We start from the raw sequence: 20,875 nt of genomic DNA, 5'->3' as shown, positions 1-20,875 counted from the left end.
TCCTTTGACGACGATTGACCGGATGATGAGAACCTTCACGACATATTCATCAAACTGTAAATTATAAATTTTAAATTGTTATTGATCCCTTTACCCCGAGTCCTAAAGTGTGTATTTATTTTCTTACTCTTCTTTATTTTGTTGTTCGTTTACTTGCACTGCTGTAACTGGAGGCGCGGCGTTTCGTCTCTCTATATACCGGACTGTATATAGCGGAGATGACAATAAAGTTTACTTTGACTTCAGCAGCAAGCAGGCGCACCGAGGGCTCTCGCGCTAGAATTAGAATGATAAGTCAGTATCATGATGTCTCGTTTGGTGTTTGTTGTTTTTTTTATTGTTTTATTTTGCGAGTTGGTTATTAGATGCTATCCAACCAGTCAAAGAATCCCCCGCCGCCCCGCCCTCTCCTCCCTGTGCCGCAAGAAGCAGGCGCACCTCGCAAACGGAGGGCGCCCTTACTCCCAGCAAATGGGCGATAGAAAACCGATGGTGCCTATGCCATTCCCAATACGCGCTGGCTGATGTCTGGGCAGCATGAGTACGAGCAATTTATTTATTTATTTTTTTTGCCGATGCCCGTGAATCCGCCCCCCACCACGATGCTGATATCAAAAACCGCTACTGCTTGCAACCCGCAAAGAAGGTGAATACTACTGCCTGAAAATAATTACTGTAAATCTCCAACCTTCAGTTTTCCAAGATAAAATAATGTAAGAAAGAATTGAGATGAATATACTTTTACATGACGGTAATTAAAATACACATATATTAAACGACCATTATCCGACGTTTACTTGAAATCAGCTGAAGGTTAAAAAACTAAAACTAATTTTTTTTTTTAAATTTAGCTACCTTAATGTCTTGCAAACTGCCAAGAAAGTAAAGACTCCATGAAAAACATTGCTGTAAATCTCCTATCTTAAATTTTCCAAGATTAAAATCAAGAAGTAAAAAAAGATTTCGGATAAATAAACTTTTACTTGACAGTAATTAAATTACATTTAAACTAATGAAACTAATTAAACTAATTAAACTAATTAAACGACTGTTGTTCTACGTTTACTTTAAAATCGCCTAAAGGTTTCATGTTAATCGCAAGTATTAAGAGATTGACATAGAGGTGGAGATTTGTGTTTTTATGCTTTTATGTGGTAACTTGACGTCATCTCATGTTGCTGCTGCCTCAGTTTTTGTTATATCATAGCCAATTTTTGTACAACACTGTCTTTATATGACACAATTATCATAAAAAACAACAACAACAACAACAACAACAACAACAACAACAACAACAACAACAACAACAAACAACAACAACAACAACAACAACAACAACAACAAAAAACACAAACACAAGCTAAAAAAAATAATGACATAAATCTTTTTTCTGGTTCACGTTTTTCTAGTTTCTACTTGATAGAGTTAGAAAACGAAATCTTGCACTCTCTATCAATGAAAGAACAGATATTAAATCTTAAAAAGATGACATAAATCTGCTATGTTTTTTACTTTTGAGACGATTATCCAGCTGATTAGAAAATGAAATAGGTGTGTACTTGGGCTTTGCTATAAATGAAGCGCCTGAGGTTTGCTCCATCAGAACACCAGGAGACCTAACAATGTGCTTCACACTAAGGAAATTTCTACATTTTTCAAAAATGATCAGCAGGATTTTCATCGCTTGCCTGTTTCTCGGGATGTACAGTACGGATCTTTGCTAGGTTGGCAAATGGATTGTAAAAAGATCGAGACGACATAAAACGTCAATTCCATGTGTACAACAACAGAGCTTTGGATTTCCTTGATATGATGGTGAGTGCACTTCTTTGCATAATGTTTAACATGGTATTGATTTAAATAGTTTGATTAGTTCCATGGATATGATGTGTGTGCGTGTTTTGTGTGTGATGCAGATTACTAACACCACTAAGGATGCTGAAATTGAGCACACAGTGGCTTTCCCTAATGAACTGTATCACCAGAAGTCCAACGCAACAGTAAGTCATCCCCAGCTGTTTTACATAAAGTTGTTTCTTTTTTAATGAAGAATGAAAGTGTCGTGATTGCAAATCCACAAAAGTTTGTCTTTACCTATATATAGACTGTTCAGCTATGAAAGGGTCGAAGGGATTCTCTCCCACAGAGCCAAGGAGTTGTCTCTTATCACGACTCTGTCATAACTCCTGTGCATAAAAATGTATAATTCAAAGACAAAACACAACAATGTTATTTTCAAACATTTGTTCCTGTGCAAACAAGATTTTCGGTCCCCTGGGAAATTTCTCATAGCTGTGTGAATTCTTGTTCTTTGACTATTCATCTTGAAGTTTTAAAGAAGTATTCCTATAGTGATCTCTTCTTCTTCATCTTCATCTTCTTCTTCTTCTAGGATGAGGATAAACTGGCTTTCATAGTTCAGATTCTGAAGGAGCTGTTTGCCCTGTTTGAGAAGCATCGCAGCTCTGCACCATGGGAGGAGAACACAGTGGAGAACTTTCTCAGTATTGTCGACAAAATGGCTGAAGAGCTTAACTCCTGTGTAAGCTCACTTTCATTTCAATGAACAATTGATATTGCATTTTTTTTAATTTTACAATGAATTCAGTCTCTATTATATATATTTTATCAGTCTCTGACAAATGTGAATAAGTTTAAAGTGGTGAATGATGTATTCAAATATATTTTGTTCTTCCTTGTGGGTTATTTAGGTTGGAAGCCACAGCAACACGACACAGCTGACGCATTTCAAGAGTCTCTCAAATGAAACCCTAAAGGCCAATGTAAGTCTGCATTATTTTTACTAAACCTGTATTTCAATATGACAGATTTTACACCGCTGGTATTTTAATAATGATAATATTGTTTTGTCTGTAGGGTTACAGTGCTGAAGCCTGGGAGACGATCAGGAACATAACAGAAGATCATCTGAGTCAATGCGGATTCCTGGTTAACTCTCTGGGAAATGCCCACTAAAACTCGTCTTTCGGATAAATTTTTAAAATGTATTTGTATTTCTTAATGGTTTAATTTATTTATTGTATTCATAATATTGACACTATTATTATTTTTGTATTATTTATTCATTTATTTATTAGATTTCTGAAAATTTTCCATAAAATAAACTAGACATATTATTTGATATGTTAAAGTCAATAAATATTTTCTTATCACACAAATTGAAATATGTTGATTTTTCTGTTCCTGAAATATCAAGAATAAGGGTTTTGCACTTATTTTTAATGAGTGCAATCAAACATTAGACACATGTCCAGATTTATATAGAAAGATTGTTTTGATTCTTCACAAAAGCTCTTACAACATAGAAAGTAGAAGTACTGATACCTCATGTGGAGTGAGTATGAGCACCAAGACCACTTTAGAGACTTCTTTGGTTTGGTTTCTTTTGGTTTATAAAGTATGACGAGTAAACTGAGAGCTTTGCCTTTACACTCAGCTCTCTCTTCACCCTGATGGACCAGTACAGCAGCCGCAGCACTGATCTGTCTGTCAATGTCCTTTCCCCCTTCTCCCATCACTCGTGAACAGGACCCCAAGATACTTAAACTCCTCCACTCGGGGCACAAACTCATCCCTGATCACGAGTGGACAGTCCACCCTTTTCTGGCTGAGCACCATGGCCTTAGATTTGGAGGTGCTATTCTCATTCACTTCATTACATTTGGCTGTGCAGCATTCCAGTGCGAGCTGGAGGTCATCAGCCGATGAAGGCAATAGAACAACATCATATACGAAATGCAGAGCTGAGATTCAGAGAACATCTGAGCCTTCTGCCACTTGGCTACACCTAGAAATTCTCTAAATACAAATTATGAACAGAACGGTGACAAGGGCGGCCCTGGTGGAATCCATCACCCACCGGAAACCAGTCTGACTTATTGCTTATTGCTGGCTATGCGGACCAAGCTCCTGAAATGGTTGTATGAGAATTGAGTGGTCCATAGCAATGGCCAAACAGCCCATACTCCTGAAGTACCTTCCACAAGACACTCTGAGGGACATGGTCGAGTGCCTTCTCCGGGTCCACAAAGCCCATGTAGACTGGTTGGACAAACTCCCATGCACCCTCAAGTATCCTCAAGAGGATAAAGAGCTGGTCCAGTGTTCCACGATCAGGATGTAAACTGCATTGTCCAAGGTTCGACTAACTGCCACCTCAGAGGTACCACCCCTGATCTGGTAAATGACTGATTCTTATATAGCACTTTTCTACTCTCCCGGAGTACTCAAAGCGCTCTATACAACATGCCTCATTCACCCATTCACACCCACTCATACAAGCACTTCAAGTGCAACCTAAACTACATTCACACACATTCATACTCCGATGAATGCAACTCAGGGTTAGTATCTTGCCCAAGGCATGCAGACTGGGGAAGCCAAGGATCGAACCACCAACCTTCCGATCAGTAGCTGATCTGCTCTACCACCTGAGCCTCAGCCACCCCACACAAAGTAAAAGTTAGACTGATGCAGTACATGAGCACAATGCCTATACAAATATACCTATATCATGCATAAAAGCACTGAAAAATGGTACCTACTTCTTCAATTCTAAGTTTTTCCATATTCGAGCATTAAAAACAAATAAAGATAAATAAATAATTTGGTCATTTTCAGGTTGTAAAATAATTTAAGTGGAAGCTTAGACGACAGTATTTATAATTATTTAACAAAAAGTAAACTTCACAGCACCACATCTGAAATTAAGTATTTTAGCACCAGATACAAGAGGACTTGTTTTGCAGCCATAAGACGTGAACAACTTGTAGTCCCTGAGGAGACCATGAACTCTCTCTATATCAAAATATTCCAAATGTGAGGCCATCAGTTAAAATTTGGCCCCAAACTGGATCAATGTACAACAGAAAGGCTGGAAAAACATTTCCCACGTTTTTGTTTATTTCATCATGAAATAACTGTCTTAATCGTGTCAATTTATTGATTAAGTGACAGAAAAGTTACATCTTATATTATGGGCTTTCCTTTTAACCCATTAAAGAACACTTTCATTCCACTTTCGTGAACTTCCAAGCACTGTGGAGTTTTGCTTTTCATTTTTTAGTTTAATTGCAATCGAAATCTGGTTAAAGGAACTTACAAGTTCACCATTTTGATATTAAACAGTAATATAAACAATAAATTCACTTTGTAAGAAGATAGATTCTTTTATTTAGTAAAATATATTTTACAAAATGTTCATTTTGCTCATTATAAAGATAAAAAATATTCCTAAATCTTCATCAGCATAGAAAAAACAATCAAAACAAAACAAAAATAAATATACAAACAACCAAGTGAATAAATAAATAAATTAAATAAATAGACAAGCAATTAAATTAACACAGTCGTCATCACAGACATGACAACAGAGAGGTTTTAGTGGGCCGTGTGCAGAGATGAAGCCAGCTGTTCTGCTCTCATTAGATGGGCTTTGGCTTCTTTCCTGATCACCTCCCAGGCTTCAGCACTGTGATCCTACGGAAATACCAATATTAGTATTCTTATTGTTATTGAAACAAGTTATTATATCTATTTATCTTAAGGATGATCTAAACCCCCAAATTAATGAGAATGATGTGATCTTACCATTCCTTTAGGATATGATGTGAGAGTCTCTTAAAGTACATGTGCAGCTTTGTGGTTTTCTTCTTGTGACCGTGGCTCCCAATCTAATTTAATTACAAGCAAAATGACAATTAAGAATATGTCATGTCATGTAAAGTATCATATTCGAATGTAATAAAAACCTAACTGAAAGTGAACTTACACAGGAGTGAAGCTCTTCAGCCTGTTTGTTGACAATATTGAGCAAGTTCCTCACTGTGCTGTCCTCCCATGATGCAGCGCTGTGATCCTCCTCAAACAGGGCAGCCACCTCCTCCAGAATCTGAACAGTGAAAGCCAGTTTATCCTCAACCTGGAAGAAGAAGAAGATCAAATACAGACCACTTTAGCAATGCTTCAATAATAATAAGAGTGGATTTAAAAGACAAAATTAATCTGTCCTAAGGGAAAATTATGTTTTTTTCTATAAATAGGCAAAAGCTGAGGTTCACTTACTGATGATTTGGACACCTGGTGGTACAGGTGATTAGGGAAGGCCACGGTGACCTCCACTTCAGTGGTGTTAGTGGCGTTTGTAGCCTGCAACACATTGAATGTTTTAGTCATCAGATGCTCAAGTGAAATAATTCTAAAACTATTTAAATAACGAATCAACTAATATTAAAACATTAAAACACTCACCATGGTATCAAGCAGATTCAGAGTTTCTTCGTTGTGCTGTCTGAATTTATGATCCATCCATCTGCAGCTTAGCGAGGAGCTTTCAGTGGACAGAGCGAGAAACAGGCAAGCAAAGAGAATCCTGTTGTAACAAGTGTCACCTGGCAGTTTGTTGCTCTCTGCCAGGTGATTGGCTGAAGAGCTGTGAAAAGGTAGTGGGTGTGTGGGGTGAAGTCAGCGCCCTTCTGTGGAAAAAACCAGAGGCAATTAATTCACTCAGGTGCGAGTGGGTAACTGTCGGTAAGAGACTTTTGCCACTTTTGTTTGGATCTTTTGCTTTTGCATGTGCCTATTTTTAATGTGTCATTGGACTTTTTTTTAGTGTGACCACGAATTTTAATAGAAGAATTGATCAAGCCCTAGATCGACTGCGCGCGGGAAACTGATCACTATTGTAGGTATTGAGCAGTGTTGTTTTAGCTTCATGATTTTGAATGGTTTTATAAAATTGTTATTTTATTGGGTAATATTTTAATTGATAATGTTGTTTGTTTTTCAGCTGTGCTGTCTCTGCTGTCCTTTTTGTTCTTTTGATTGATTTGTAATTTTGTTTGGTTAGTCCGTCCAGCCGTAGAGGCGGTTATCGATTGAGAGTAAGTTTTGTAAGGGCGGAACTAACCTCTCTTTTGTTTTTCATTTATTTTAAATTGTTTGTGCCACTTCCCTTTATCTCTCAGATCACAGGCCATACATAGCACTGATTCCCAGCTGCGCTGAGACCCGAATTGTTTGCAGTGTGTGCCACGATTGCAGTGTCGCCTAAGCGGGGTGTGACGGGTTTGCAGTGTTATTTCGCCACAGTTTGTGTGGTAAGTCTCGTGTGCAGCTGGGATATCAGCGGATGTGTTGTAAGTCCTGTCTGGAAACGACTGGGAATTTGTACTTTTAACTCATATAATAAATAAATGATCAATTATTTCTTTGCCCCGTGTACTCATCCCTTGTCCTCGGTTACATTTTGGCGTTGTCGACAGGATTCAAGGGAGTGGCCATTTTGTTTTGTTATTTTGTAAGGACAGCAGGGACAGGTTTGTAAGATTGGAGAGAAGGAGCAGCCAGGTCTCGATCGCCATCATGGAGGGAAGCGAGCAACAAACAATGGCCCAACGTATACAGGAGTTGGAGAATGAACTTAGAGACCTTGAAAACAGCATCTGTGGGTACAGAGAGGCCCTCTACATCAACAGGAGTTACAGGAAGTGAATCAGAGACTGTGAGACCCATCCTGTGGTATACGTACAGCAGGATAGAAAGTTGCCAACATTTTCAGGGAAGTTGGACAATATGGGCTCACTGACTCTAGATGAGTGGATTGAGCAAATGAGAGACTTTGTGCGCACGCGAGGCAGAACAGAAAAAGAGCAAGCTCAAATCATTTTTAACCATTTAGAGGGTACTGCACGCACTGAGATAAAGTTTTTTGCCAAAGGAACAGAAAGAAAATGTTGAGAAAAATTTTGATACACTAAAAGAAATGTATAGTTGCTTAGATTCCCACCTTTCTTTGCAACGCAGATTTTTCAATCGCAAACAATTAGAAGGCGAGTCCTTAATTGACTTTTCTCATTCCTTGATGGCCTTAATGGACCAGATTATTAAAACGGATGAGGAAGCTGCAAGAAAAGCTTCAAAAGATCTGCGTGATCAATTTTGTGATGGTGTTAGAGATCTGACATTGAGGATCAGGCTGAGAGATTTGATTAATGCCAACCCACAGTGGACGATTCGTGAGGCGAGAGCCGAAGCGACCAGGTGGATGGCACAGCATGAGAATCAGCCTTTTAGGTCTAGATATAATCAGTCTGTTTCAGTCTCTGCAGATATGCAAGCTTCTTGTGAAAGTGTAGATTCTAGAACATCAGAATATGCTGAGTTGGTGTCCCTTTTTAAAGCCCAACAGACACAATTAGAGTTGGTCATTAAGGCATTAAACCCACAGGAGGTGGCTGCTTCTAGCAATCACACTTTTCGACGTAGAAGGACGGTGAATGGTAAACCCATTTGTTTTAGGTGTGAGCAAATTGGACATATTGCCCGATTTTGCCCGACATAACCCAATTCTGATGGAAATCAGCATGAAAGAGCAGCTAGGGCTGCTGGCCAAACTACTGGGGCGGCGGAAAAACTAGTACCCACCAGTGCACAGAGCCACACACTGGTGGGAGGGTTGCAAGGCTCCAGTAATGTAGAACTCGGTCATCTAGTTGGTGAATGCTTGGAAGGGGAGGTTTGATTTGGGTGGGGTTATTATTTCATGTCTGCTGGACACAGGGTCCATGGTCACAACAATCACAGAAAGCTCTTTTAAACATAACTTTTCTCATCTCAGTGATATAAAAGCTTAAAGACTGTGGTTGGTTGGGACCTTAAAGCAGCTAATGGCCTACAAATCCCTTATTCTGGGTATATTGAGTTGGATGTACAATCCTGGGAATTCACCTACCTCGTCGTAGGGGTGTTGATTGTGGGAGATCCAACAGATAGCCACATGGCACAGAAAAGACATCTGTACCTGGTGTGTTAGGAATGAATGTATTGAACCCCCTTTACTCTGAATTGTGTAAACAATATGGTTCTGACCTCTGGGAAGCTCCAGTTTTGAAGACTGCGCCACGTGGTTGGAGAAGAGCGTTGAGATACTGCCAAATGATGGAGGCCATGGCAAATTCTCCTGAACCCCATCGTGTTTAGAGTACAGGGGTAAGAAGTCTTTCTGTGTTCCAGCTGGAACGCAAAGTTATGTACCTGTTACCGTCCAAAGATGCCTGGTGAATACACCTATGACCTCTTGATTGAACCCCTCGGGCCTGATGATGGTTTTCTCCCGGAAGGCCTATTGGTGTCTCCTTCATTGGTTAAAGGGAGAAGGAGGGAGGCTTTTGTTCCAGTTACTAATGTGGGTAAAACTGATGTCTGGTTGACACCTCGTCGGGTGATTGCTACAGTTCAACTGGCCAGTGTGCTAGCAGAGGGTAACTCTGAAATACAGGTCTCTGTAAATTCACAGTGTTGTACAGCTTATATTTCCAGTCATACAATGGCAGACAATGCAGCGGAATTGGATCTGCCTGAATTTGAAAGTCTTGAGGAGAGCGAGAAACTGCAAGCAAAAGCTTTTATTGCAGAAAGTATAGCGGCGTGTTTGCCAAGAATGAGTTGGATGTTGGTGTTGTAGTAAATTGATCACTCATGAAATTCCTTTGATAGATGAACACCAGTGCGACAACCATACAGGCGAATCCCTCCGTCTCAGTATGAACTGGCAAGGGATCATATCAAACAGCTGCTGCAAAGCTCGCATCATCAGAGAAAGTAGTCGTCCGTACTCATCCCCAATAGTTCTTGTTCAAAGAAGGATGGAAGTCTACGCATGTGTGTTGATATAGACAGTTAAACGCCAAGACCAGAAGGATGCTTTCCTCTGCCAAGGATTGAAGAATCCTTGGAGCTTTGACTGGTGCTCAGTGGTTTTCCACTTTGGACCTGGCTAGTGGTTATAATCAGGTGGAAATGGCTGAGAAGGATAAGATTAAAACTGCATTTTGTACCCCATTTGGTTGTTTGAGTTCAACCGCATGCCGTTTGGTTTGTGTTAATGCACCCAGTACATTTCAGCGCCTGATGGAGCGTTTGTTTGGAGATTGCAGACATCAGTCGGTGCTTTTTGTATTTGGATGATGTGATTGTTTTTTCATCCTCCGTGCAAACAGCATTTGGAGCGGTTGGAAGAAATCTTCTTCGTCTGGATAAAGAGGGGCTTAAAGTGTAAACTCTCCAAGTGCCAGTTTTTCCAGAGGCAAGTGAAATATTTGGGGCATGTGGTCTCTGCCGAAGGAGTTTCTACTGATCCAGATAAAATAGCTGCAGTGCGGGATTGGAAAACGCCCAGCAATCTAGCAGAACTGCGTTCCTTTTTAGGATTTGCTAGTTATTATAGGAGATTCATAGCTGGTTTTTCACGCATGGCTGCTCCCTTGCATAGATTGGTCTCTGCACTCCTCCCTCCAGGTAGAAAAGGTAGGACCCCCCCAAAACCGTTATTGGATTCTTGGGATTTGGAGTGTGAACAAAGTTTCATCAGCTCAAGGCTGCTCTGGTTTCTGCACCAGTACTTGCTTTTGCTGATTTCAGAAGCCATTTACATTGGAAGTAGATGCAAGCTATGGGGGTCTAGGGGCAGTGCTTTCCCAGGAGTATGAGGGTAAATTGCGGCCAATAGCTTTTGCCAGTCGGAGCTTAAAGCCTACAGAGAGGAATATGAGAAATTATAGTTCCATGAAGCTTGAGCTTGTAGCTCTCAAGTGGGCCGTCACTGAAAGTTTAGGGAGTATCGTTTGGGTCATCGTTGCACTGTATTTACAGATAATAACCCACTAAGCCATCTGTCCACGGCAAAGCTAGGTGCCACAGAACAGAGGTGGGCATCAGAGCTGGCCGCTTTTGATTTGACCATAAAATACCGGCCTGGGGCTCAGAATGCTAATGCAGACGCATTGTCCCGCCTACATGGAACTGTAATGGAATTGGATGGTCCATTATCTAATGATATTGGAGTGCAGTGTGAGATGATTCCCAGTGTTCAGGCAGAGATAAGTGTTTTACCGGGTTGTTCTTTCTCTGATCTCTGTACGTTACAGAAACAAGACCTGTGATTGGTCCCTTCTTAAAGTATTGGGAGGTGGCCAGGTTGCCAGATTCAAAGGAAAGAGATGGTCTTGGTAAGGGTTCGAGGGAATTGGTCCGTCATGGGGGCGGATGAAACAAAGGGAGTCTGTGTTGTATCGCTGCACTCATACTCCTGATGGAGTGAGGGAGGTTGACCAGCTGGTGCTGCCACAGTGTTTACAGAGCCGCATCCTTCGGTTACCCACGATGAGCATGGCCATCAAGGGGTTGAGCGTACACTGCAGTTGGTGCGCTCGAGCGATATTATTGGCCGCACATGTATGCAGATATTGAGAGATGGTGCAGAGATTGTGAAAAGGTGTGTTCTTTCTAAGGCGTTATGCCAAAGATTAAAACCTTTATGGGTAGTATTTCTGCATCTCGGCCTCATGAAATTTTGGCAATTGATTTTACAGTACTTGAAACCCTCAACTGATGGTAAAGAGAAATATTTTGGTAATGACTGACATCTTTTGCTAAATATACTCAGACTGTTCCTACAAAAGATCAGCGAGCCAGTTACAGTGGCAGAGGCTTTAGTGAAGCATTGGTTTCATTTATTTGGGCCTCCAAGCCGTATACATTCTGATCAGGGGCGAAATTTTGAAAAGCGCTTTGGTGCACACAGCTGTGTAAAATTTATAAGATAGAGAAGAGTCGGACGACACCCTATCATCCACAAGGTAATGGTCCAATGTGAACGATTTAATCGTACACTTCATGACTTGCTGCGTGCCCTGCCTCCTGAACAAAAGCGGCCGGTGGCCGCGGCACCTCTCCCAAGTCACATATGCGTATAACACCACAGTACATCAGACAACTGGCATGACTCCATATTATTTGATGTTCGGGCGAGAGCCACGGTTTGCCAGTGGATTTTTTGGTTGGGTGCTGGCAGTGAAGTTGATGAGGACGTCACTCTTGAAGAGTGGGTAAGGAAAACACCAAAAGTCCTTGGCTGCTGCATATGATGTTGTGCAGCAACGGTTAGAAAGGAGAAGGGTTCAGAGAGATTTGAATTCCTCTAAATGTGCTAGTCCTGATTTGGAGCAGGGCGATTTGGTGTATATGAGAAACCACTCTGTAAGAGGGCGCATAAGATTCAAGATTTTTGGGATCCCACGCGTTTCAAGTAGTGCGACCTCCTCCTGGTCATGGCGTAGTATATTCAGTCGCTCCTGCTGGGCACACTGGTCCACTTCGACAAGTACATCGAACTGAGTTGAGAAACATTCCAATCAGGAATTGGATGGAGACCAAGATAGTGGCCTACAATGTCAAAACAGGATGATCTAACTGGAATGTTGGCCAACAAACGTCAGTATGGTTGATGAAGTGGAACAGATGTTTACAGAACAGGGAGATGGAGGCGATTCTGCAGTGTTGGAGGAAGGGACGTTGAGTCCCACACATGTGGGGGTGCCCCATTTGGATTGTTCTGGGGACCTAGAACCTGGGGAGGAAGATGTTGCCAGCTTGACGCAAGGGTCTCGTAGGTCAATGAGGAAGACTGCTTGGACAGCACTCAAAACCCATTTAAATTGCCACAATCCATTATAAAATGGAGCAAAATTTTAAGTGTGCTCTCTTTTCAGCTCATCGTCGGGTCGCCGATGCCCTTTGAAGGGGAGGGTTGTAACAAAGTGTCACCTGGCAGTTGTTGCTCTCTGCCAGGTGATTGGCTGAAGAGCTGTGAAAAGGTAGTGGGTGTGTGGGGTGAAGTCAGCGCCCTTCTGTGGAAAAAACCAGAGGCAATTAATTCACTCAGGTGCGAGTGGGTATACTGTCGGTAAGAGACTTTTGCCACTTTTGTTTGGATCTTTTGCTTTTGCATGTGCCTATTTTAATGTGTCATTGGACTTTTTTTTAGTGTGACCACGAATTTTAATAGAAGAATTGATCAAGCCCTAGATCGACTGCGCGCAGGGAAACTGATCAATATTGTAGGTATATTGAGTGTTTGTTTTAGCTTCATGATTTTTGAATGGTTTTATAAAATTGTTATTTATTGGGTAATATTTTAATTGATAATGTTGTTTGTTTTTCAGCTGTGCTGTCTCTGCTGTCCTTTTTTGTTCTTTTGATTGATTTGTAATTTTGTTTTGGTTAGTCCGTCCAGCCGTAGAGGCGGTTATCGATTGAGAGTAAGTTTTGTAAGGGCGGACTAACCTCTCTTTTGTTTTTCATTTATTTTAATTGTTTGTGCCACTTCCCTTTATCTCTCAGATCACAGGCCATACATAGCACTGATTCCCAGCTGCGCTGAGACCCGAATTGTTTGCAGTGTGTGCCACGATTGCAGTGTCGCTAAGCGGGGTGTGACGGGTTTGCAGTGTTATTTCGCACAGTTGTGTGTGTGTAAGTCTCGTGTTGCAGCTGGGATATCAGCGGGATGTGTTGTAAGTCCTGTCTGGAAACGACTGGGAATTTGTACTTTTAACTCATATAATAAATAAATGATCAATTATTTCTTTTGCCCCGTGTACTCATCCCTTGTCCTCGGTTACACTGTTCATCATTTTTTAAAGGTATAAACTTCCTTTGTATGAAGCAAACTCGGATGTCTCCCGGTGTTCTGATGGAGCAGACCTGCAGCGCCGCATTTATAGCAGAGCGAAAATATTTCATTTTCTATATACCTGGGAAACCCGCAGGTACAACAAGCTGTAATGTCGTACACGTGGGATTTAAATTTCCGTCTATAAAAAAAAATATCCCACACTTAACAATATATCTTAAAGAAGATAAGATATCATGATGTATGAGGGTTTGACCTCATTATGAGGATTCCTGGAGATACACATCCATTTTGACCACCTAAGAACATGACGACAAACTCAACTCACGACTGATGATTTCATTTGTAACCAAATCGTGTATAGGCTTACGTTTTGATACTAAACAGTTAACGTGTTACAGGGGTATTAATGCTGCTTTGAGGACATTTTCATCTATTATTGTCAAGAAACGGGCATGTGGCAGGCAGACGGTGGACCCACATGCATGAACAGGTGATGAAACAAAACTGATCAGATCACAGGTCAGATATATGTTAACGATAACGTCATTGCAAGTACTACATGTGCTGGATTGCTTTTCTTGTTTGTTTGTTTTGTTTTGCTGAGGGGGGCTTTTTTCAGTTATTATTATTTCAGACTCATTCAGAATCGGAGCAGATAAATACTCCTGGTTTGCCCTCCACTACCGGTTACATGAGGTTAACACAAATACATCACAACTGATTTACAAGTACAGCAGAAGTGCAAGCTGTTTAATAATGAAGAAACTGCTAAAAAAGCTAAATGCAGGCCACATGAAATGATGCAATGATGCAATGAACCAAGGTAAATACACCTGCTCATTCATACCTGCGCCCATTCTTCACTCACGTGGCAGCCGCTTTCGTTTTCCTCGGTAAAGAGAAAAAAATACCCAAAGTGGAAGCTGTAGTTTACGAGTATCACCTATAGGCGGCGTAGAGTTTTCTATTTGGAACAAGTGTCACCTGGCAGTTTGCTGCTTTCTGCCGTGTGATTGGCAGAGGAACTTTGAAGGTTATAGGTGTGTGAGGTGAGGTCAGCGCTCCTCGGTGAGGAAGTTCCAGAGACAATTAACTCACTCTGGTGCGAGTGGATATGTTGTTCGTGTGACGTTTTAATGGTGTTCAAGCTGTAGATCGACTGCGCGCGATCAATATTCTGTTGTTGTGATGCCTCTGCAGTTAATGTTTCTTTTTGGTTGATTTGTAATTTCCTTTGGTTAGTCCGTCCAGCCGTAAAGACTGTTATGAATGAAGAGCGGACTAACCTCTCTCGTTTTTATCTTTTCGTTTATGAATTGTGCCACTTCCCTTTTATAAATCCAGACTGCAGGTTACGCATACCGCTGATTCCCAGCTGTGCTGAGACCAGAACTGTTTGCAGTGCGTGCCCAGTGGTAAATTGATTGCAGTGTCTCTAAACTGGGTTGACGGTAGTGTTATTTGCTCGCACCTTTGGTTTGATAGGTTTCATGTGCAGCTGGAATATTAGTAAATATGTTTTGAGTCCTGTTTGGGAATGAATGGGAAATGTATGTTTTTGATGGGATAAATAAATTATACATTTATCTCTTTGACATTTTATTTGACACCTTAGTGCTCTGTGTATATTTGTAGACGCCACAGACTTTCTGTTCTCCGTTCACAGCTCCTGCCCTGCTAAAGACTTTTCATAACACACTCTGCAACTTATGACCAGTATATTTGGCTTTTATATATTTCACAACCTGAAAAAACATAAACTTAAATCACTCATACTCTTTTCTTCTCTCCTGTAATCAACCCTACTTGAAAATGAAAGCAAACGTGCGTAAGGAGCGTCACTGACGTTTGGCGCACATCCGCTTTCATTTTATTTCATCATAAGTGACGAAATGTGTTCGACGTCGACTGTTTTCATTTTTTTAACATTCTGTTTTAAACTGCCATTAATGTCTTGCAACCAGTGGCGGTCCTAGCCTGTTTGGTGCCCCGGGCGAACACTCCCTCTGGAGCCCCCCCCCACCCCCACCCCACCCCCCGACACACACACACAAAACATATTAGGAATTGTACAGTAACATAAAACTGTTGGACGGAACCATACTGAATTTCGCCAGAGAAACACACGCACGCACGCACACACACACACACACACACATACATATGAAGAGAGAGAGTGTATGCATTGTATGCAAACGGCGACCAACCAGCCATCATAATTCGTCATACAATGAGAACAGGACTATTTTTACCATTTCTCTTTGGAGCAACTGTAACCCACATTATTTCCTTAGGGAATGAAGTATTCTGATTCTGATTGTTTCAGGATGACCTGCCATTATCCAATGACACATCTGCTTACCTGTATCTCTTGCTCGTTTCTCCTCCTCTTCTTTTCTATTTTTTCTAAACTGAGCACCTGATGGCTTTGAACTGTTCTTGTCCATCTTCCATTGGTTTTAATTTTGCACTCCAGTATGAACACAAATTCCCCAACTCAACGATCGCCACAATATAACCTAATAGACCTACACCTAGTTCGCAGATTCACTTTGTCTAAGGTGTATTTCTGGGATTTCACACAACCCAGGATTCAAATCATGAATACATATGGGCTTGGATTTACATCGTTATGAATGAAATGTGCTCTATTTGGAAGCAGCCGGCCCCCCTCCCCTGTCGACAGGCTGTGTGTGAGATCATCAAACTTCAAAGTTCACCAGGGAAGACACAAAGGATAACTGTTTGCCTTTCCTGGACTGCGCTGTGCACATTGAAGAGAATGGTAACCTCAACATCGAAGTTTACCGGAAGCCCCCACACACGGACCAGTACCTCCTGTTCGACTCCCATCACCCTCTGGAACACAAACTTGGAGTAATTAGGACCCTACACCACCGGGCAGAACATGTTTCCCTCTAAGCCTGAAGGAAAAAAGAAGGAACACACACATGTAAAGGAAGCACTCAAAACGTGCGGCTATCCTAAATGGGCGTTCTTAAAGTCAGCAAAGAGGCACAGAAAAGAAGATCAGACACCAGCGAGGGAGGATAAGAAAGACAGACGCAACAACATTGTCATCCCCTATGTAGCCGGTGTATCAGAAAAACTCAGGAGAGTTTTCTCCAAGCACGACATCCCAGTGTATTTCAGACCCAGCAACACGCTCAGACAAAAACTGGTTCACCCGAAAGACAAAACGCCAAAACACAGACTTAACAATGTGGTGTATGCTGTACAGTGCAGCGAGGAATGCTCAGACCTCTACATTGGAGAGACCAAACAGCCACTTCACAAGCGCATGGCACAACACAGAAGAGCCACCTCCACAGGACAAGACTCAGCAGTCCATCTGCATCTTAGGGATAAAGGACACTCTTTCGAGGATGCCAATGTTCACATTTTGGACAGAGAGGACAGATGGTTTGAAAGAGGAGTGAAAGAAGCCATCTATGTCCACTGTGAGCGACCATCTTTGAACAGAGGCGGTGGTTTACGACACCAACTCTCTGCCATCTATAATCCAGTTTTGAGATCCCTTCCCAGACGCCTTAACGCCCACTCACATCCTGGGCCATCTGACCTCAGGAATTCGCATGATAAGGTGGGGCCAGGTTTCACAGTGAACTCACCCGAAACTCTGGCTGATTGGGACCCACACCCAGTTTCACACCTTGGCTCAGGCGATTAGAGGATCATCAGGGGGTCCTTTTGTCCCTCTGTGGGGGGATACTCCCCACTAGGTTTATATCTGGGACTCTCCACCCATTTGACCTTAGAACTGAAGAAGCTTCTCGGATGAGAGGTGAAACGTCTTCAAGTAACTTAAAGAAGTCCAGACGCTTTTCTTTGCAAGCTCCTTTGACTACGATGACCTGGATGACTGAGAACCTTCACAGACAGATCATCAAACTGTAAATTATAAATTTTAAATTGTTATTGATCCCTTTACCCCGAGTCCTAAAGTGTGTATTTATTTTCTTACTCTTCTTATATTTGTTGTTCGTTTACTTGCACTGCTGTAACTGGAGGCGCGGCGTTTCGTCTCTCTATATACCGGACTGTATATAGCGGAGATGACAATAAAGTTTACTTTGACTTCAGCAGCAAGCAGGCGCACCGAGGGCTCTCGCGCTAGAATTAGAATGATAAGTCAGTATCATGATGTCTCGTGTTTGGTGTTTGTTGGTTTTTTTATTGTTTTATTTGCGAGTTGGTTATTAGATGCTATCCAACCAGTCAAAGAATCCCCCGCCGCCCCGCCCTCTCCTCCCTGTGCAGCAAGAAGCAGGCGCACCTCGCAAACGGAGGGCGCCCTTACTCCCAGCAAATGGGCGATAGAAAACCGATGGTGCCTATGCCATTCCCAATACGCGCTGGCTGATGTCTGGGCAGCATGAGTACGAGCAATTTATTTATTTATTTATTTTTGCCGATGCCCGTGAATCCGCCCCCCACCACGATGCTGATATCAAAAAACCGCTACTGCTTGCAACCCGCAAAGAAGGTGAATACTACTGCCTGAAAATAATTACTGTAAATCTCCAACCTTCAATTTTCCAAGTTAAAATAATGTAAGAAAGAATTGAGATGAATATACTTTTACATGACGGTAATTAAAATACACATATATTAAACGACCATTTTCCGACGTTTACTTGAAATCAGCTGAAGGTTAAAAAACTAAAACTAATTTTTTTTTAAATTTTAGCTACCTTAATGTCTTGCAAACTGCCAAGAAAGTAAAGACTCCCTGAAAAACATTGCTGTAAATCTCCTATCTTAAATTTTCCAAGATTAAAATCAAGAAGTAAAAACAGATTTCGGATAAATAAACTTTTACTTGACAGTAATTAAATTACATTTAAACTAATTGAACTAATTAAACTAATTAAACTAATTAAACGACTGTTGTTCTACGTTTACTTTAAAATCGCCTAAAGGTTTCATGTTAATCGCAAGTATTAAGAGATTGACATAGAGGTGGAGATTTGTGTTTTTATGCTTTTATGTGGTAACTTGACGTCATCTCATGTTGCTGCTGCCTCAGTTTTTGTTATATCATAGCCAATTTTTGTACAACACTGTCTTTATATGACACAATTATCATAAAAAACAACAACAACAACAACAACAACAACAACAACAACAACAACAACAACAACAACAACAAAAAACACAAACACAAGCTAAAAAAAATAATGACATAAATCTTTTTTCTGGTTCACGTTTTTCTAGTTTCTACTTGATAGAGTTAGAAAACGAAATCTTGCACTCTCTATCAATGAAAGAACAGATATTAAATCTTAAAAAGATGACATAAATCTGCTATGTTTTTACTTTTGAGACGATTATCCAGCTGATTAGAAAATGAAATAGGTGTGTACTTGGGCTTTGCTATAAATGAAGCGCCTGAGGTTTGCTCCATCAGAACACCAGGAGACCTAAAAATTTGCTTCACACTAAGGAAATTTCTACATTTTTCAAAAATGATCAGCAGGATTTTCATCGCTTGCCTGTTTCTCGGGATGTACAGTACGGGCTCTTTGCTAGGTTGCAAATGGATTGTAAAAGATCGAGACGACATAAAACGTCAATTCCATGTGTACAACAACAGAGCTTTGGATTTCCTTGATATGATGGTGAGTGCACTTCTTTGCATAATGTTTAACATGGTATTGATTTAAATAGTTTGATTAGTTCCATGGATATGATGTGTGTGCGTGTTTTGTGTGTGATGCAGATTACTAACACCACTAAGGATGCTGAAATTGAGCACACAGTGGCTTTCCCTAATGAACTGTATCACCAGAAGTCCAACGCAACAGTAAGTCATCCCCAGCTTTTTACATAAAGTTGTTTCTTTTTAATGAAAGAATGGAAAGTGTCGTGATTGCAAATCCACAAAAGTTTGTCTTTACCTATATAGACTGTTCAGCTATGAAAGGGTCGAAGGGATTCTCTCCCACAGAGCCAAGGGAGTTGTCTCTTATCACGACTCTGTCATAACTCCTGTGCATAAAAATGTATAATTCAAAGACAAAACACAACAATGTTATTTTCAAACATTTGTTCCTGTGCAAACAAAGATTTTCGGTCCCTGGGAAATTTCTCATAGCTGTGTGGATTCTTGTTCTTTGACTATTCATCTTGAAGTTTTAAAGAAGTATTCCTATAGTGATCTCTTCTTCTTCATCTTCATCTTCTTCTTCTTCTAGGATGAGGATAAACTGGCTTTCATAGTTCAGATTCTGAAGGAGCTGTTTGCCCTGTTTGAGGAGCATCGCAGCTCTGCACCATGGGAGGCGAACACAGTGGAGAACTTTCTCAGTATTGTCGACAAAATGGCTGAAGAGCTTAACTCCTGTGTAAGCTCACTTTTATTTCAATGAACAATGATATTGCATTTTTTTTTAAAATTTACAATGAATTCAGTCTCTATTAATATATCTTATCAGTCTCTGACAAATGTGAATAAGTTAAAGTGGTGAATGATGTATTCAAATATATTTTGTTCTTTCCTTGTGGGTTATTTAGGTTGGAAGCCACAGCAACACGACACAGCTGACGCATTTCACGAGTCTCTCAAATGAAACCCTAAAGGCCAATGTAAGTCTGCATTATTTTTACTAAACCTGTATTTCAATATGACAGATTTTACACCGCTGGTATTTTAATAATGATAATATTGTTTTGTCTGTAGGGTTACAGTGCTGAAGCCTGGGAGACGATCAGGAACATAACAGAAGATCATCTGAGTCGATGCGCATCCCTGGTTAAGTCTCTGGGAAATGCCCACTAAAACTCGTCTTTCGGATAAATTTTTAAAATGTATTTGTATTTCTTAATTGGTTTAATTTATTTATTGTATTCATAATATTGACACTAGTATTTATTTTTGTATTATTTATTCATTTATTTATTAGATTTCTGAACATTTTCCATAAAGTAAACTAGACATATTATTTGATATGTTAAAGTCAATAAATATTTTCTTATCACACAAATTGAAATATGTTGATTTTTCTGTTCCTGAAATATCAAGAATAAGGGTTATGCACTTATTTTTAATGAGTGCAATCAAACATTAGACACATTGTCCAGATTTATATAGAAAGATTGTTTTGATTCTTCAAAAAGCTCTTATAACATAGAAAGTAGAAGTACTGATACCTCATGTGGAGTGAGTATGAGCACCAAGACCACTTTAGAGACTTTCTTTGGTTTGGTTTCTTTTGGTTTATAAAGTATGACGAGTAAACTGAGAGCTTTGCCTTTACACTCAGCTCTCTCTTCACCCTGATGGACGAGTACAGCAGCCGCAGCACTGGCGACCGTGGCTCAGGGGGTTGGGAATCGCATCTGTAACCGGAAGGTCGC

At 40.7% G+C, this 20,875-nt stretch overlaps 1 protein-coding gene and 3 long non-coding RNA genes across 4 annotated transcripts; 3 read left to right on the top strand and 1 right to left on the bottom strand.

Annotated features, from left to right (window-relative positions):
* The first annotated feature begins 2,315 nt into the window (after positions 1 to 2,315).
* On the top strand, positions 2,316 to 2,989 carry LOC120742408. The gene is made up of 3 exons (XR_005697862.1): positions 2,316 to 2,542; positions 2,712 to 2,783; positions 2,878 to 2,989. It is a non-coding gene; the product is annotated as an uncharacterized LOC120742408 (long non-coding RNA).
* A 2,411-nt stretch (positions 2,990 to 5,400) lies between these two features.
* On the bottom strand, positions 5,401 to 6,504 carry LOC120742403 (interferon a3-like). The gene is made up of 5 exons (XM_040045698.1): positions 6,271 to 6,504; positions 6,085 to 6,168; positions 5,792 to 5,941; positions 5,611 to 5,693; positions 5,401 to 5,491 (listed from the first exon to the last, which is right to left on the bottom strand). The coding sequence occupies exons 1-5, from the start codon at positions 6,325 to 6,327 to the stop codon at positions 5,401 to 5,403; spliced, it is 465 nt and encodes a 154-aa protein (XP_039901632.1). The 5' UTR covers positions 6,328 to 6,504.
* Positions 6,505 to 12,638: 6,134 nt separating this feature from the next.
* LOC120742420 lies at positions 12,639 to 13,314 on the top strand. The gene is made up of 3 exons (XR_005697866.1): positions 12,639 to 12,763; positions 12,845 to 12,917; positions 13,023 to 13,314. It is a non-coding gene; the product is annotated as an uncharacterized LOC120742420 (long non-coding RNA).
* Positions 13,315 to 19,482: 6,168 nt separating this feature from the next.
* On the top strand, positions 19,483 to 20,478 carry LOC120742422. Its single transcript, XR_005697867.1, has 3 exons — positions 19,483 to 19,863; positions 20,033 to 20,104; positions 20,199 to 20,478. It is a non-coding gene; the product is annotated as an uncharacterized LOC120742422 (long non-coding RNA).
* Positions 20,479 to 20,875: the final 397 nt, after the last annotated feature.

This window comes from Simochromis diagramma, unplaced genomic scaffold (assembly GCF_900408965.1).
Source record: "Simochromis diagramma unplaced genomic scaffold, fSimDia1.1 OVJJ01000416.1, whole genome shotgun sequence".
NCBI classification, from domain to species: Eukaryota; Metazoa; Chordata; class Actinopteri; order Cichliformes; family Cichlidae; genus Simochromis; species Simochromis diagramma.
The sequence above is the reverse complement of the archived record's forward strand: the minus strand, read 5'-3'. Positions and strand labels throughout refer to the sequence as shown.